Source organism: Haliotis cracherodii, unplaced genomic scaffold, assembly GCF_022045235.1.
Source record: "Haliotis cracherodii isolate W230 unplaced genomic scaffold, xgHalCrac1.p SCAF_8, whole genome shotgun sequence".
NCBI lineage: Eukaryota > Metazoa > Mollusca > Gastropoda > Lepetellida > Haliotidae > Haliotis > Haliotis cracherodii.
Genome location: NW_027266341.1, coordinates 57,180,192 through 57,197,304, shown reverse-complemented (window position 1 = coordinate 57,197,304; position 17,113 = coordinate 57,180,192). Strand labels below are relative to the sequence as shown.

The following is a 17,113-nucleotide window of genomic DNA, read 5'->3' as shown; positions in this document are numbered from 1 at the left end:
ATGACTTTGTTAAATGGGCCTCTGACTGATTGTGTGTTGTTTTAACTGATGCTTGCCTTGCTCTTTGCTGATCATGGTGTAGAACCTGCTTGTCACTGCTGTTCCTTGTTGCTGAGTAAGGTCTGTGAGGTTTGGTTATCTCCCTTAGATCTGGTGTGCCGCTGGAGTGAACCTGACGGGTGGTAAGACGAGGGACGGCGGCTCCATGGTGGGAGCCAGTGTCTTCTACGCCAACACACCGGAGGAGATCGACACACGGAGGGAAACAAAGGATGAGGTGGAGAAACTCAACCAAGAACTCAAGGTGAGGGGGTGCTCGGGGAGGCAGATTGTCACATCTGGTGGCATGCATCTTCCCGGTGCAGGGAGTTAATTGACTTTATAGCTGAAATGGATTGAATGTCCAATTTATTATTTGCTTTTCCTTACATTACATTATCACAAGTTCAGACTGGAAATAACGGTATGTATTTGTACCAAACCTTGACAAAACCTTCACTTTTAGCTCATGAGGGATAAATAAAACGTTCAGTGTCATGTCAAGTGATTTGTCACTTACTTTTGGCAAATCTGCTGACTATCATTTTACCTCAGCACAAAGCGATCATAGCGCTAAGATGATCATAACTCCCATACTTTAACATTGGCTTACAATAGTCTTAGCGCTAAGATCGCTTTGCGCAAGTGGGCCCAGATGTTAGTTTGGCAAAGTAGTTATATTCTATCAGAACCTTGTCCATGATAAGTTGGACCGCCTCCCTGGCCTAGAGGTAGAGCGTACCCCCGGAGAGCGGAAGGTCCGGGGTTTGACCCCCGGCCGCGTCATACCAAAAGACGTTTAAAGACGGTACTTGTTGTTACCCTGTCTGGCGCTCGGCATTAACGGGCTAAAACAAGGACAGGTTGGCTCGGAGTCAGTATAGTGTGTCTGAGTGGGGTATTCATGCTAAACTGCGGCATGGTATCTCAGCGGGCTAGCACTATAAATACGTGGCTTTATAAGTGCAATAATCTTGGACGCGACGTTAAACCCAATTTCATCTCACCTCACCATGATAAGTTGACAAGGTGTCAAACATATTTTCAAGTTACCTCCCTTTGTACATGAGGGCCATATTGTCATCAGTGATTTGGTTGGTTGGTTGGTTTTACGGTGCAGTCAGCAATATTCCAGCTATGTAACGGCGGTCTGTAATTAATCGAGTCTTGACCAGACAATCCCGTGATTGATATCATGAGCATCGATACAGGCAATTGGGATCGATGACATGCTTCAACCAAGTCATGTAGCTGGAATATTGCTGAGTGCTGCGTTAAACAAAAAACAACAAATGGTACCAGAGCTTCTAAAGTACCACTTTAAGATATTTCACTACTGTTCACTATTGATTTTCAGGAGCATGAGAAGAACTTGAAGTCTGCAGACAAGGAACAGTTTTCGTCTCTGGTGTGGATCTGCACCAGCACGCACGCCACCAGCAGAGTGTCTGTCATCGACTCCAACAACCCCGGGGACATCCTCGACTCGTTCCGTGTGTCCTCCACCCACATGCTGTGTATCGCCAGTGTGCCAGGTAAACAAGAACACTCACCTGTATTGGGGGTGGTAGCCAAGTGGTTAAAGTGTCAGTTCAGCATACTCTGGGGTTTGATTCTCCACATGGGTACAATGCATTGTTTTGAAATAAAGGGAGGTTGTTTTTTTTGTATCATTGAGGATTTCTGCAATGGTATTTTAATTTAGAAACCCTCAATATCTTTAATTATCAACATTGGTCACCCCTGGACCAACAGTTAATCCCCGAAATAAAGATGAAAATTGATATCTACAAAAGAAAAAAGATCCAAAATGGAGCTTAGAACAATCTTCAATTTTAGGCAGCTGAGGCAATCTAGTTTTATTATGCTAGATTTGGGAGACTGACAGACCCCCCTTGACTTCTCTTCTTAAATTTGAAAACTGCACTATGTGAAATGTTGCTGTTAACATCGTGTCAACAGTGATGTAGGATGTCTGAAATTCATATCAGCAGTGACTTATGCTTGCTCAGCTTACCTCTTCACTACATCATTAAGTATTGCAGTCTTGGTTCTCTGGTCTAAGGCGTCGCGAATTGCTCTGCAGAGTTGCGTCCCTTGGGCACGCCAGAAACCTATGTTTGAGGGTTCGAATCCCGATTCACCCCGGTTATGTTTCTAGGTTTGTCAGCACCACACCCGTGCTCGTGGGTTTCACCAAAGTGAGACCTGCATCACTTCGGGCTTTCCTCCCACATTAAGCTGACACGCCGTGATATAACTAGAATACTGTTAAAAGCGGCGTTAAAACCAACTCACTCACTCACTCTTGGTTCTCTGGTACTGATTATAAAGTCTGTTGCATGTTTCGTTTTTTTATTTCTATTTTTAAAAAAATCAAAATATCCTAATTCTTAAAAACAATGCGATCCAATACAGCACGCATTTACTTCCCTTTACATGCGCACTGCTTTACTGCAAATCTTGTGTTATGGTCATGGTGGCAATAGGAGTTTGCATGCTTGTTTATGAGGTAGGCCCTTTCCAGAGTTAATGGTACACAACTGTTTATTTGGTTAAATACTATTTGAACAAGCCTCCCCAAAAAAACGCAGCAGCCACCTGCCCTATATTCTCAAAAGTCATTGCCTGAGAGCCAAGTTTTTTAAGCCTTACATAAAGATGGGTACTGACATAGGACATTTAGCCTGTTGATGTGTCCCCTCCACTGACTCATCTACTTGGTTTAGCTACATCTAGAAGTAACTGATCAACCTAAGGAGTAACAGTGCTTCAATGCAGATAGGGCATTCAATACAATGTTTGGATCAAGGTGAACATAGGCGCTAGACCTTCGAAAGTCCATCCTATTCTGAACATAGGTTTCATGTAAGCTTTATGTGACTTAGCTGACTGCCATCAGATGACTGAAACACTATGAATTATTGCCAGATTAAACTAGGGTATCACATTGGAGTTTGGTGAAGTATTGCGTGGATGACAGTGTTGGAAATTAAGCATTAAAACTTGAAGCATCCTAGTCATGGAAGGTTTAAGGGGTCCAATGATTCAAATACTGTATCATCTAACCTCAAGGACAAGAGCACCCCTTAATTTAGAACAAGTGGTGTGGGATAGCTTTCTTGGGTTTATTTCCAATATGGGGAGCCCTTTGGCCTAAATATTACTTATTTAGCGTAGTTCACTCACTCACTCACTCACTCACTCACTCACATGATAATCAAAGTACTGTAAGCTTAGAAGCTGTTTTGGGAGGGCCAGGTTCATTAGAAATGTTATGGTGATCCTTTAATAACAACAAGTTCTCCTCTCTCAGGAGCAATGGAATCCGACTACCCTGTAGCAGAGGAGATCCTCAAGGCAGAAGCACCGCCCCTCCCCAAGGAGACTGTTGTGTCGGAGGGCAGCACCACCACCGACCAGAATGGAGACAACAGCGGGGTAGGGGGGATAACTTTCGTCCAGTGTTCAACTGGCACCACAGGTCAAGAAGCAAGTTCCGAAACGTCCCCAGCAGGATCACCTCCACGCAGGAGATCTAGAGGTGGGTGTGGTTCACAAAATGTTCTTGCATGTATCTATGTTGAAATGGCAGTACAGTACGGGCCTGCTATTGTGGACATCCAAGTAAATTTCAAGTGATCTCAGGGACACCATCTTCCCAAGGCAAGGGAGTTAACAGACTTTAAAAGTCCAGTTTCCACCATTGCCGAATTAGGCTGGAATTCCTGGGCTCGATCGTACCGCCACTAGTGGCTATTACAAGTCATGTCCCTTCTGTGTGCCTTCTATTGACCAATCCGGCCGTGATATTGCTGGAATATTGCTAAAAGCGGCGTAAAACCATACTCACTCACTCACTATTGACCAATCAGATTCCACCTCTCATATCAATTGCATTTGCTTCAAACAAAATGGCGGTATCTAATCTGATCGAAAGTCAAGATCAGTGTTGTAACAAAACATATCATACCTTGTGAAGTGCATCAAATTACTTGAGCACCTTGATTAAAACATGAAAAGACTTGTAAAATATCTGTTGACACCCAGTTGCTGGTACACATGCTCTTCAAATTCTGCAATCGACTGAAATCTGCACTGCAGTTTTACTAAATAGATGTCAATTTCGTTTCGGCAAGGGTGGAAACTAGACTTTTATTGTCAGTTAACTCCCTTGCCTTGGGAAGATGGTTGCGCACATACCAACCAACCACATAACTTGTGCCTGTTGCTATCTCGACTCTACCATTGGTGGAAACTAACATTTTTAGTCCACTAGTCCTTTTAATGATAACATATAGCAAAACACTTAAAAATGGTCCTTATGATACCTTAACTATAGGGCAGTTTGGCAAGGACTACAGGACTAGTGCTAATTTAATAAAACAGGCAAAAAGTAAGCAGTGGAACCTCAAAATCTCAGGATCCTCAAAGCGATCTTAGCGCTTACGTCCCATACTTTAACATAGGCTTACGATCATTGTAGCACTGAGATCGCTTTGAGGAACGAGGTCCTGGTCCAGACTCGATTATTTACAGACCACCATCATATAGCTAGAATATTGCTGAGTTCAACAAACAAACAAACAAACAAACCGTATGTTTTTTTAGACATTTGAACTTTATCATGTACATGGCCCCACCATTAGCATCATTGGCACCAAGGTCTAATATTGGCAAGAATTACTGATATGCCCTGAAGGTTTCAATTCTTAAACAGAGCTGTAACTTGTATAAAAGACGGTAGTTACAAATCAAATGTACAATATTTAAATGTGCCCTAATGGTTAATCCTAAAAATATAGGCCTTCGAATGTTTGTGTTCCAGAACTGAGTCCTGAAACAGATGCGGAGGTGGCATCAGCTCTAGCAGAGGCTGTCACAGGTAGGCTGGCCACCATACCTGTCTCTAGATGAAGACTAGTACATGCTACGGTTAATGTGTGCAGATTTATCACTTTAACTTCCTTCCATCCATCATCAGAGTTAAAAAGTCAAGTCTGCTTGATGGAGACTACAGGTGGTACGATTCAGGAAGGATTAGTGACATTTCCTTGTGATGTACCGACTTTTACAATCAAGTAGATGGCAACTCTCCAGCAGATGTTTTACAGAAAAAATCTTACTTCATTTCTACCCCTGATGACTGATTGAAATTTATTACCTCAACTGGTTGTAGAGTCAGTACAATGATTAGACTTTATGGGGTTTTAGAGTAAGAATTTAATCAATTATTGATTTAAAGACAAGTAAAAGTGTGATCAGTAGGTCAAAGATGACATGACCAGTCTGATAACAACATCTGCTGTGGAATAGGAATTGATGGATTTTGACCGATTTCATTTGAAGACAAGTTTTATGAAAACACTGGTCAAGTTAAGTTCTCAAAATTTGGTGGGAAAATGTAACATGATCATCAAAGTTCAAGGTACAAATGACATGATGACAAAGTATTGTGTGATGTATCTGTAATGTGACATGTTTATTATCCCCAAAGTGGGTGGGGGATATAGGAATGGGTGCTGTCCGTCCGTCTGCCTGTCCATCATGTTTCATTTCCAGAGCAGAACTCACAAACAATGAGAAATATCTTAACCAAACTTGGTACATAGATAGGTCTAGTGGTGAACTGGTGCCTTTTGATAGTTTTTTTTTTTTTAATTTATATTTCGAGTTTCCGTAGCAATGACTTTGACTTTGATTAAAAATGGCAGTAGTGCTCGTTTCTGGAGGGCTAATGCCTTGCACACAACCAACCTGTCATATTGGCTGGGGATATGAGTATTTCATGCTTGTTGATTTCGTCCTAAATATAAGTGAATGCAGACTTTCAGTCTGTAATTGACTTGTGATTACATGCAGGGAAAGATACGGAGACTCATCTGTTTGTCTGAGACTTGTGAAAATCAAGAGAGACTAGTTTATTCCCAAACATCTAGCTATTTTACATGAACCACTAGTCTTAAATGAACTGGAGACTAGTTTGATTTGATGAGTGGTGTCCACCCCATGCAGGAATGATGGCAGCAGTGTGATATGTGTGTGGTATTTGTCAGATGATGGTGACAGTGGAGAAGCGAGGGAGAAGGCCTACAATGAGATCAACAAGGAAGCCCAGGATGAAGGTAGGTAAACCTCTACATAATATTGCCAACTGGGTTCATCAGTCTGAATTTCCCCACAGAATGTTGTACATCGTCTATGTTGAAAAGGACTCTTGGGTAGCCTAGTAGTTAAGGCATTCGCTTGTCCCAGATTCAATTCCCTGTATACTATTAGTGGGACGTGACACCGATGCATCAGTGGATCGTGACTTTTGACTTCTCGATCATATCGATCACAATCGCACAATTACTAAAAGTAATGAATCTTACCTTAGATGAATTCTTTAATAAATGTCACACCAAACACTAATTACTAGTGAAAATGAGTCGTGAAAACATAAATATTTTCATCCATTTTGCCATACTTGACACTGCCAACTGTAAATCTTTAGTGTGCCAGGTGTTAGGCCATCCTGTCTATGAAAACGATGACTTATGCACCACAGATAAGAACTCATGCATGTTCTGCGATACGTGTCGGATCGTGAACAAGGTATCGTGATGTGTATCAGATCGCACAGTTGGTGTATTGTCCCAGCCTGACTGTATACATAAACTGTTATTGGTGGCCCACCTTGATAATCATAGATATTGCCAGTGTTTAAATAAATATTTTTGAAATACATGTGTGAAAAATTATCAGATGCCATTTTGGTCGTAGATCCTCTGGGAGCCACGACACTCGAGAGCATCAAACCCACAGTGTTCCGAGCGACAGGGTCCCCGGTGTCGTCAGGAACAGCCACGCCCAACTCGACGTCGTCAGGGGGAGAGAAGCGCCTGCAGGATCAGGAGGAGCTGGATAAGGAGGGCATCACCTCCATCGCTGCTGACAATGAGCTGCAGTATGGCGAGCTGGAGAAGATGAGCAGTCTCCTCCCCACCATGTGGATGGGGTCACAGAGTGGCAGGTGAGACACCAGTCGGTCAGGATTCACTGTAGTGTCCTCACTCTGCCTTCAGCTGTTGTGACCTGTAAAGATCCAGGTAGAATAGGTCTTCAGCAACCCATGCTTGCCGTAAAAGGCGACTATGCTTGTAGTAAGAAGCGACTAACTGAATCGGCTGACTTGGTTGATGCATGTCACCGTATCCCAATTGCATAGTTCGATGCTCATGATATCAATCACTGGATTGTCTGGTCCAGACTCAATTATTTACAGACCGCTGCCATTTAGCTGGTATATTGCTGAGTGCAACGTTAAACAACAAACAAACACCTGTTGCTATGGTATTCTTCCCACCTACATCATTGATCTACTCTCTTCATACTAACATCATGTTGTAACAAATGTTATTTTTTAACTTATCCTGCATTACTCCTTAATGCATTTACTGCTTACTTTTGACACAATGAAGCTGCGTGAGGTTCAGCTGAAGAAACAGTTGTTCCAACCAGTTGTGAAGAAAGCCCCATCAAGCAGTAATAGGTGACGTCATCACTTCCGTGGTCACATGGGTGCTGTGCGATGGGGCCTGCTCACAACTGGTTGTAACAACTTTTTCTTCAGTTGGACCTGCATCACTTCAGGGTTTCCTCCCACACAGAGCAGGGGGTGTAGAAGCTTTATGCTTAAAGCGTTCACCCGTCATGCCGAAGACCTGGGTTTGATTCCAACATGGGTACAATGTGTGAAGCCCATTTCTGGAGTCACTCGCCATGATATTGCTGGAGTATTGCTGAAAGCGATGTAAAACCATACTCCCTCCCTCACTCACTGGGTTTGATAACCATATGGGTACTATGTGTTAGGCCCATTTCTGGCGTCAACCACCATGATATTGCTGGAGTATTGCTGAAAGCGATGTACTCACTCACTCACTCACTCACTCACTCACTCACTGTGGGGGAGGGGGGCATGGGTGGCCCAGTCGTCTAAGGCGCCGCGATCTGCTGTGCAGAGTTGCGTCCCTTGGGCAAGCCAGAAACCTATGATTGTGGGTTTGAATCCTGGTTCGCCCCATTATGTTTCTAGGTTTGTCAGCACCATACCTGTGGATTTCACCGAAGTGGTAAACGTCTGAGACCTGCATCACTTCGGGCTTTCCTCCCACATTAAGCTGACATGCCGTGATATAACTGGAATACTGTTAAAAGCGGTGTTAAACCCAGCTCACTCACTCACTCACTCACTCACTCACTCACTCACTCACTCTCTCTATGGGTTTGATTCCAACATGGGTACTATGTGTGAAGCCCATTTCTGGCGTCACCCACCATGATATTTCTGGAGAATTGCTGAAAGCGATGTAAAAACTCACCACTCACTCACTCACTCACTCACTCACTCAGACACCAACATTAACATGATGAAGCTGACACGCCACATGATATGGTAACTGAAACACTGTACAAACTGGAGTTGAACCCAACTCACTCACTCACTCACTGTCTCCTGTTCCAGTTTGTATGTGCACTCAGCGGTGGCACAGTGGAGAAGGTGTCTGCATTCTGTCAAACTTCGAGATTCCATTCTCAGCATTGTGTAAGTGTCACTACAACACTGTATACATTGATATATGCTACAGCTTTTGTCCATTACAAAAAGAACTCTTAAACTGAATAGCTTTTCTGTTCATTGTGGCTAGTACCAGCTGTAATGCTTGTGTCGTTTTCATTAGAAGGACATCAACTTGGGATATTAAGTTTCATGGAAAATAAATGCTGACATTGTTTAAAGACCATATACTTATCCATCTATCCGGGGATTTGTATTTAAATCTTCTTGTTTAGATGGTAGCATAAATGAATTTCTTAAGAAGTGTTCAAGTTCATGTCTTTGGGTGCTAACTTAATCAATTTGAATCCAAGTTTCACTTTGCTTGTGTTTCAGCCATGTGAAAGGTCGTGTTTTGGTGGCCCTGGCTGATGGAACAGTGGCAATATTTCACAGAGCTGCAGGTACGTCCCATTTCACATCTACTGAACCGTTTATAAGAACACTCTTACAACGAACTGATGAATATGACAAACTGTTTGTTTTGTCCCTACCATTTTCTGATATTTGTTTATATGAATTTGATGGATATAATGAACATGCTTATAAGAAAATAACGGTTATAGCATACTCACTTTGTGGTCCTGTGTGTACTCTGTGTATAACGAGACCGCCTCCGTGGTCTAGTGGTAGAGCGTCCGCCCGGAGAGCAGAAGGTCCGGGTTTCGATCCCCAGCCGCGTCATACCAAAAGACGTTAGAAGATGGTACTTGTTGTTACCCAGTCTGGCGCTCGGCATTAAGGGGTTAAAGCAAGGACTATTCATGCTAAACTGCGGCATGGTATCTCAGTGGGCTAGCACTATAAATTGGCATCAGTCCGATGTAGTAGAGACACACACACACACACACACACACACACACACACACACACACACACACACACACACACACACACACACACACACACTTCGTGGTCCTCTGTGTATAACAAAGTGTTAATCTCTGAGATGCTCACGTGTCACCAAACAGCCTGTCAAAACATCCGCGACCATGCACATTGTTCAAAGCCGCAATGACAATTGAAAGCAAGTGATTAACTGGATTATTTACTGACACCTTGTCCTCAATTTACACCCTCAATTAACAATAGTGCAACAGTGAATAGGCTATAGCCTTTGAAGTTGTATATATTCTGTCTATATAATGTGAGGACCAGAATGAGGAATCTTAATTTGGAGAACAAATTTGGAATTTTGGCATATTTAAAATTCCAAATTTGTTCTTCAAATTAAGTAAGCAACCCCTAAAGTCCCCCTTAGGTTGCCTCACCTTTTCGGACATAACCTTTTCGACCAAACACTAAATGGCCTGGCGGGCCCCTGCGCAAAATGCGCATATGTCGGAAGGCGCATGTTAAATTCCCAAGTAAGTAAGTAATGAGGAAACGTGAGTATAACAAACTAAAATCAGTCGTCCCTTTTTAGTTCAATGTAACTGTAGTTTACTGTATTCTACATGGATAATAGATGTCAGGTAGATAATGATCTAGTGAGCATAAAAAATGCCTGCTTGACCATCAGCATCTGTCGTTGTTGTTGACTTGTGTAGTTCCATGTTGTCTCCAAGAACAGCCATACTGGAAAACCCATTTTCAGCTGTTCGTGGTGTTGTTTTAATCTCCAAATCCAGGCCTGACCCTGTTGTAGTGATTTTAGTGTTAGGACATCCCATCCTCTTAAAAAAAAGACTCACAATCTTCTTAGCTAATATTGCTTTGCGGAACGACACCCAGTGATGTTAATATCTGAGCTAATTTGTCCCAAACTTTGCCTGAGCTCAATTGTGAAGACTGCTTCATTTGTTCAAGAACATATTCAGGCCAACATCCACTTTCATATTGAATTTGGGGGCACGGGTGGCCCAGTCGTCTAAGGCGCCGCGATTTGCTGTGCAGAGTTGCGTCCTTTGGGCATGCCAGAAACCTATGATTGTGGGTTCGAATACCGGTTCGCCCCAATTATGTTTCTAGGTTCGTCAGCACCATACCAGTGCTCGTGGGTTTCACCGAAGTGGTCACTTCGGGCTTTCCTCCCACATTAAGCTGACATGCTGTGATATAATTGGAATACTGTTAAAAGCGGCGTAAGACCCAACTCACTCACTCGTATTGAATTTGGACCTTGATTTGATCTCACACTCTCAGCCAAAATGCAATCTGCATGTTCTTGTTCTGGAAACTGTCAAGCATCTTCCAAAAATAAGGGAGACTCAGGAATCTGAAATTTGGCATGAATGTTATGATATTAAGTATTGCTATGTTTATTTTGACAATGTGATCGGCACTCAACTTTAGGTTGAGTAGATTTTTTTCACATTGTTTCATTTCACTCAGTTTCAGAAACTGATGAACAGTATGTGATTGGTAATTTTGCACTCAGTTGAATTGATATGTAAATAGCTTTTATGAGTAGGCTACAGTCATCGCCTTTGCTTCCATCATATCGCAATATCATCGCTATATCATCGCTATACTTGAGTTATGATATAGACTTAATACAGAACCTTCTTAGTATGAAATGCTCCATTTGTCCCCACTGACCTGACCAGAGGCCATTGCTGTCAACCAGTTAGTGTTTTACTTGCCTGATTATTTAAATTAGGATTGTTCTATTCCTATTGTGCAATCAGATTCTGCTTTGTTTTGTGGTAGGCGGCGAGGTACGACTAGCCCAAGTAGTTGTCACTGACTCAGGCTGTGCTATTGCAAAATTTCATTGATATTACTTTTGATAACAGAAATAAATTAAAAATGAATCAGTACATGGGTAGGCATGTTGCATCAGTGACTTGACTGATTGTGTCATCACACTTGACATGTGGACCTTTGCTCATGATATCAATCACTGGATGTCTGGGCGGTCGGGTAGTCTAGTGGTTAAAGCGTTACCTCGTCACGCCAAAGACCCAGCATGGGTACAATGTGTGAAGGCCATTTCTGGTGTCCTCTGCCGTGATATTCCTGGAATATTGCTAAAAGATGCTTAAAAAACTCACTCACTCATTCACTGGATGTCTGGCTCAGATTTGATTATTTACAGGCCACTGTGCTACATCTCTAATATTGGTGAGTGTGGCTGTGAGTTGTAACACATAAGTAAATCCTGACCCCCAAGTACAGAATGCAAAGCTCCTAACTACATATGGAAAGGCTGCATCTAGCAGTAACAGACTTACGAGGAACAGGTTTAACAGGATCTGACACATGCAGAAGGGTTCAGACGTTATCTGCCCAAACGTGATTGCCGCTGTCCAGTTGGGACCTGACTTTAGGTGTTCTCAGAAGATGAAAAGTAAAGATTATTACTCAGCAAGAGTTGATTTGAAAAGTGCTATTGATCAGTCCACATACTCCTCTAATCAGACAGGATTAAGGATTGGACAGGATTAATTGTAATTTCGCTAGAAGAGGGAAATTATTCTCTTTATAGTTGACACAAGTTTCCCTGTGGCACATCCAAGGATTTACCAAACTGTCTAATTTAGTATATGGAATAGGGTCAGTGTCGGTCCTGCTTCGTGACTTCCTGGTGGATGCAAAAGTAAGCCGCTCTGTGTTGTGGCCGGCCTAAGCTAGTTGGCCTTAGACATCATGATATTTCAAGGAATACACTGCAGCATTGGATATTAAACCTATTTCAGGACTTCACAGACAGGGCAAGCAACGACTTAATAGAATCTTTATCTGCAGGGCTTGTCTTGTAATCCAGTATGGCAGGACTTTCATGTGCCGGTTTTGGAACTCGCTATATTCTTTATGAAGGAATAGAGCTGCCCTGAAGCATTACGTGTTGGTTATTTCAGAAAGGACGGTATGAGGTCAGGGAACAATGAATATCAATAAGATCTAAGGATGAGATGATACACTGTATATCCGATCTGATACGTGACCTTCGAAAGATACATGATACTTTCACAGGGTTAGAATTAAACTCAAAAGCCACTCGCCTACCCAGAGTTCCATACGGCCGGCATCCTCCCAGCATAATACCAGCATACCACGATTCGTCACATCCTTCACAGTCCATTCAAGATATTGCATATGCTTTTCATCCGTTATATATTTTTTTACAAGTTTTCACTTTTTTATAAACAAATGTCAAAGAATGGTTACGGTTCATTAAGAAAGTATCCTAAATGGTGAAAATCCACCTTTTTTTTGCGTAGTTATTCTTTGTTAACATTGGTTTGTACGGCTCCGCATGCTGTCATCAAAGCCCAACAGAGAGCTAGCGATATGGCCACTTTGCTGTAAAAATATATATTGTCATGCAACTCACTGTCGCAATTGTAGTAGCATATCTATATAATTATGCAAAACAATATGTAAAGCACCCCAAATACTTGCATTTGTCCGTTCAATACTGATTTCTGAAAAAGCACGTTTGTTTACAAACATGATATGCAAAATAGCCTGTGGCAGTGGTGTTATGCTGACTCACAACTGCGCCAGAGTGTGCTTAAAAGCTTCACTAGCCCAGGTAGAGATACAATGACCTGTAATCTTTTAACAATGGGGAAATACGGAAATATGTACTAGCCCTCAGGAATTTGAACTGGTAGCGGGCTAGTGTTGATTTCTAGCCCTGCATACAGACCTGGCTCACCCTTTGTCCTTTCAACCAGGGGGCATGGGTGGCCCAGTCATTTAAGGCGCCGCGATTCGCTGTGCAGAGTTGCGTCCCTTGGGCACGCCAGAAACCTATGATTGTGGGTTCGAATCCCGGTTCGCCCCGATTATGTTTCTAGGTTTGTCAGCACCATACCCGTGCTTGTAGGTTTCACCGAAGTGATAAACGTCTGAGACCTGCATCACTTCGGGCTTTCCCCCCACATTAAGCTGCCACGCTGTGATGTAACTGGAATACTGTTAAAAGCGGCGTTAAACACAACTCACTCACTCCTTTCAACCATACTCATATTCAAATGAGTCAAACTAACATGGCAATGATTAACAGATTCAAGAATCTACATCTGGGCAACCCCGTGGGTATTCTAATTTGGAATAGGTTCCCATTAATCATATGAGACTACGACATAGATCAAGTGGTCAAGTTCAAGTGATTGCATGTCATCGTAATCCAGCAGCCTATACTGTTGTTCACAATATCAATCACTGGATTGCCTGTTCAGAGTTGATTATTTGCAAGCTGTCATCATATGATAGGAATATTGTTGAATGAATGTTAAATAAAATACAAAACCAAACCTATGGGTAACTATAGGGGTCAATATTGCTTGGATGGAGGTGGTGGAGATGTCAAGTGGAGGTAACTCTGACTACTTAGGTCAAGGTAAAATAAATGAATTCCAGATTGTTTCCCTGAACAGTACAAACAGCTTGCCGTTGCTAATTTGCTCTTTTCTTGAAGATCATGTCCTAAGAGAACAAATTGGTGCAATGACATGTTTATTTACCAGCACCTCTCTCAAAATCTTGGCCAGTTTGGGGAAATTATTCTAGGATTATTCGATACACCTCTCTTTTTTTCGCTTGAAATTATTCAGTTCACTAATGTGCACACAAGGTTCCATCTGCTCCCCTTCTTGTTACAGTAAACAAAATAAGTTGCCTGGTTAATAATTTGCTTAAAAGTTTTTCCATGAAACATTTCAAGAACTATCTCCTGCTTGTCTGAGGCAGAACCCATCATAATTGTAAATGATAGTCTGGTAAACAAGTAAAACTTATATTTTCCCAAACTGATTTGATTTAAACATATTTATTCACAAGAAGTGAATAGCATTTTGGGACAAATTCAACTTAGAATGCCCTCTCTCTGGTATTTACAAATTTCACAATTTCAAAATTGACTTTGTATACATAGAACACTGTAGAAGAGACATTAAATTTGACAGCTGCATCACTGCGGAAGCTAATCTTTTCAGAATAGTACTTCTTTTACAGTCCTTGTCAGTAGGCGTATTTAAATAATAATATGTACATTTATAGGCTGCAAAATGCAAGGTTACTAATACAGTTTCTACAATATTCAAAGGATGTGTGGCAATATATTTTGTGCTGAAAATATGATGGAAATCTACTAAGAGAATGTATTTCAAGGTTTGTTGACAACAGAGAGCTTGCTATTTGGAGCTTTTCTTTATATTTGGTGAAACCCTCAAGCATGTTTATGGTGCTGACAAACCTAGAAACATAATCTGGGTGAACTGGGATTCGAACCACAATCATAGGTTTCTGGCATGCCCAAGGGACAGAACTATGCACACCTTTTACAACTGGGCCACCCATGTCCCCTGTGGTATAAAGGAAAAATATTATGAATATCACATGTTATGGCAGACATCTCAAAGTTACAATGACAATATGAAGCTGATTCTTTGCATGGGGCTACACCAGTGGTCTCATAAATTGCTGGTAAATAGACTACCATAGTACCAATCTGACCGCCACTGATCATATTAAAAATCTTTATGTGGACAATAACTCTGTTGTTTATGCATGTCTCTGTGAGTCATTTCAGATGCAGTGAGTTTGAATTGGATCTGGTCATGTATCAAATATTTATTGGAAGGATAGATTAGACTGTCTTAATAAATATCAGTGTGCAATGTTAGCCGAACTAGGTCACTTTCCCATGAAGAAGTATTTTGTTAAATATTGGGGTAGTGTAGTGTTCTGGACCAGACTCGATTATTTACAGACCGCCGCCATATACATGTAGCTGGAATATTGCTGAGTGCGGTGTTAAACAACAAACAAACAAACAAAACATCTTGATGGATTTTGCAAGGGCCAAAGCGCCAATGTTGAGCACAGCCCAAATCATGATGCAGTCTGTGCCAAAGACATCTGATTCTTCTGGTCTGTGCTTGTCTCTTGGCAACAGTTTCAGTTCAATTTGGTGTTAGCATTCGCATTGGTCCTCCATGGGGGTTCCGGGTTACATTTGGCCCACCGCAATTTATGCTGGTTGTCAGACGCAACCAAAAGAAATGGGTGGTCAGGCTTGGTTATTTGGTAGATTGCTTGTCATCGCACTCTGATGAACCTTTGCTCACAATATCAATCACTGGATCATGCGGTCCAGACTTGGATATTTACAAGCTGCTATTGTGAAGGAGTGAGCGTATACTCCGAAATGTTTTGTTCCTCATAATAAAGAAGTTGACATCCATAAATTCTCTTCCTTATGTGTATCACTTCTAAACAAACACTTGCCATCATATTACTGGAATATTGCTGAGTGTGGTGTTAAACAACATCACCTTTGTATATTCTAGGTGTATGGTACAGTCAAATCTCGTTAATTCAACACTCATTAATCTGACAATCTGCTTAATCCAACACTAATGATGGGAACCGATTAAATCAGTGCTATTTAGACCCGTTAATCCGACAGTCTTGCACTCTGACTCTGACACACCTTATTTGCAACGAATTACAGACATCGCTCATTAATCCGACACAGTGATCAGCATACTCCGTGGTCATCTGCCCGAGAGTACACAGTCCTGTGTTTTTAAAATCAGATACCAGTTCTCGCTACTGCTGAAGACATCCCATTACAGGTCACGTCAGAACGACCTTTTTGCGAACGTAGACAGACCAATGAAATTACTAACATGAAGTTGACATTAGCCACAAAGAAAGCAGCTTTCTTGAGCTTAGCGGCACTAGTTTCATTCAACCTGGCGACTTCCATTCCAGACTATGCTTTTCGTAACATTTTGAATCAGTCATACAGCACTAACCGGTGTTTTGTGTGAAGCTTTAGAGTGTGCTTGATAAAAAAAACATTCCGCAAACAATGTAACATAACAATGTGATTTTTTTATTGTAACATGTTTGTATCGTTATTGATCGTGATGAAGTCCATTTTTCGATCACGGAAGCTGATTCAACTTAATTTCATTTATCCGACATACTCGTTAATCCGACAAAATCACATGCAACCAACCATGTCGGATTAACGGACTTGACTGTATATTTGAGCTTTCTGGACCAAACAAAATGTTTCTAGCCTCATGCATAGGATGAGTGACTGAAGTCCCAGACTGCAGTCTTGACGTTCCTGTAGGGTAACCCATTGGTTGCTCATCACGCAAGAGGTTCAGGTTTGACTGCATGTACAGGCACATGTGGCCCAGGCTTCTAAGACACTGCTATTGGATGTGCAGAGTTGCATCCCTCAGGTATGCCAGGATCCTTCATTTGTCAGCATCATATTCATCTTCCCGAGGCAAGAGAGTTAACTGACTTTTCAAGTCCAGTTTCCACCCTTGCCGAACTAGGCGGGAGTTCCTGGGCTTGATCGTAGCGCCACCAATGGCTATTACGAGTTGTGTCCCTTCTAAGCCTCTCCTATGGACCAATTAGATGCCACCTCTCGCATCACTTGCGTTAGCTTAAAAAAAAATGGTGGCGCCCAGTCAAGACAATCTGATCGATAATCAAGGTCTATATTGTGATAAAACGGGTCTTACATCGTGAAGTGCATCAAATCACGTG

The 17,113-nt window shown here is 41.9% G+C and overlaps 1 protein-coding gene across 13 annotated transcripts in view; it reads left to right on the top strand.

Annotated features, from left to right (window-relative positions):
- The window catches only part of LOC139449680 (C-Jun-amino-terminal kinase-interacting protein 4-like), a 104,568-nt gene that overhangs the window by 43,134 nt on the left and 44,321 nt on the right, over window positions 1–17,113 (top strand). For all 13 annotated transcript variants that reach the window (XM_071231178.1, XM_071231177.1, XM_071231169.1 and 10 more), the window contains 8 exons: window positions 149–304; window positions 1,397–1,574; window positions 3,356–3,583; window positions 4,868–4,924; window positions 6,096–6,164; window positions 6,805–7,054; window positions 8,549–8,629; window positions 8,978–9,045. In XM_071231178.1, coding sequence (XP_071087279.1) covers window positions 149–304; window positions 1,397–1,574; window positions 3,356–3,583; window positions 4,868–4,924; window positions 6,096–6,164; window positions 6,805–7,054; window positions 8,549–8,629; window positions 8,978–9,045 — 1,087 coding nt within the window. The remainder of the gene's footprint in view (window positions 1–148; window positions 305–1,396; window positions 1,575–3,355; window positions 3,584–4,867; window positions 4,925–6,095; window positions 6,165–6,804; window positions 7,055–8,548; window positions 8,630–8,977; window positions 9,046–17,113) is intronic.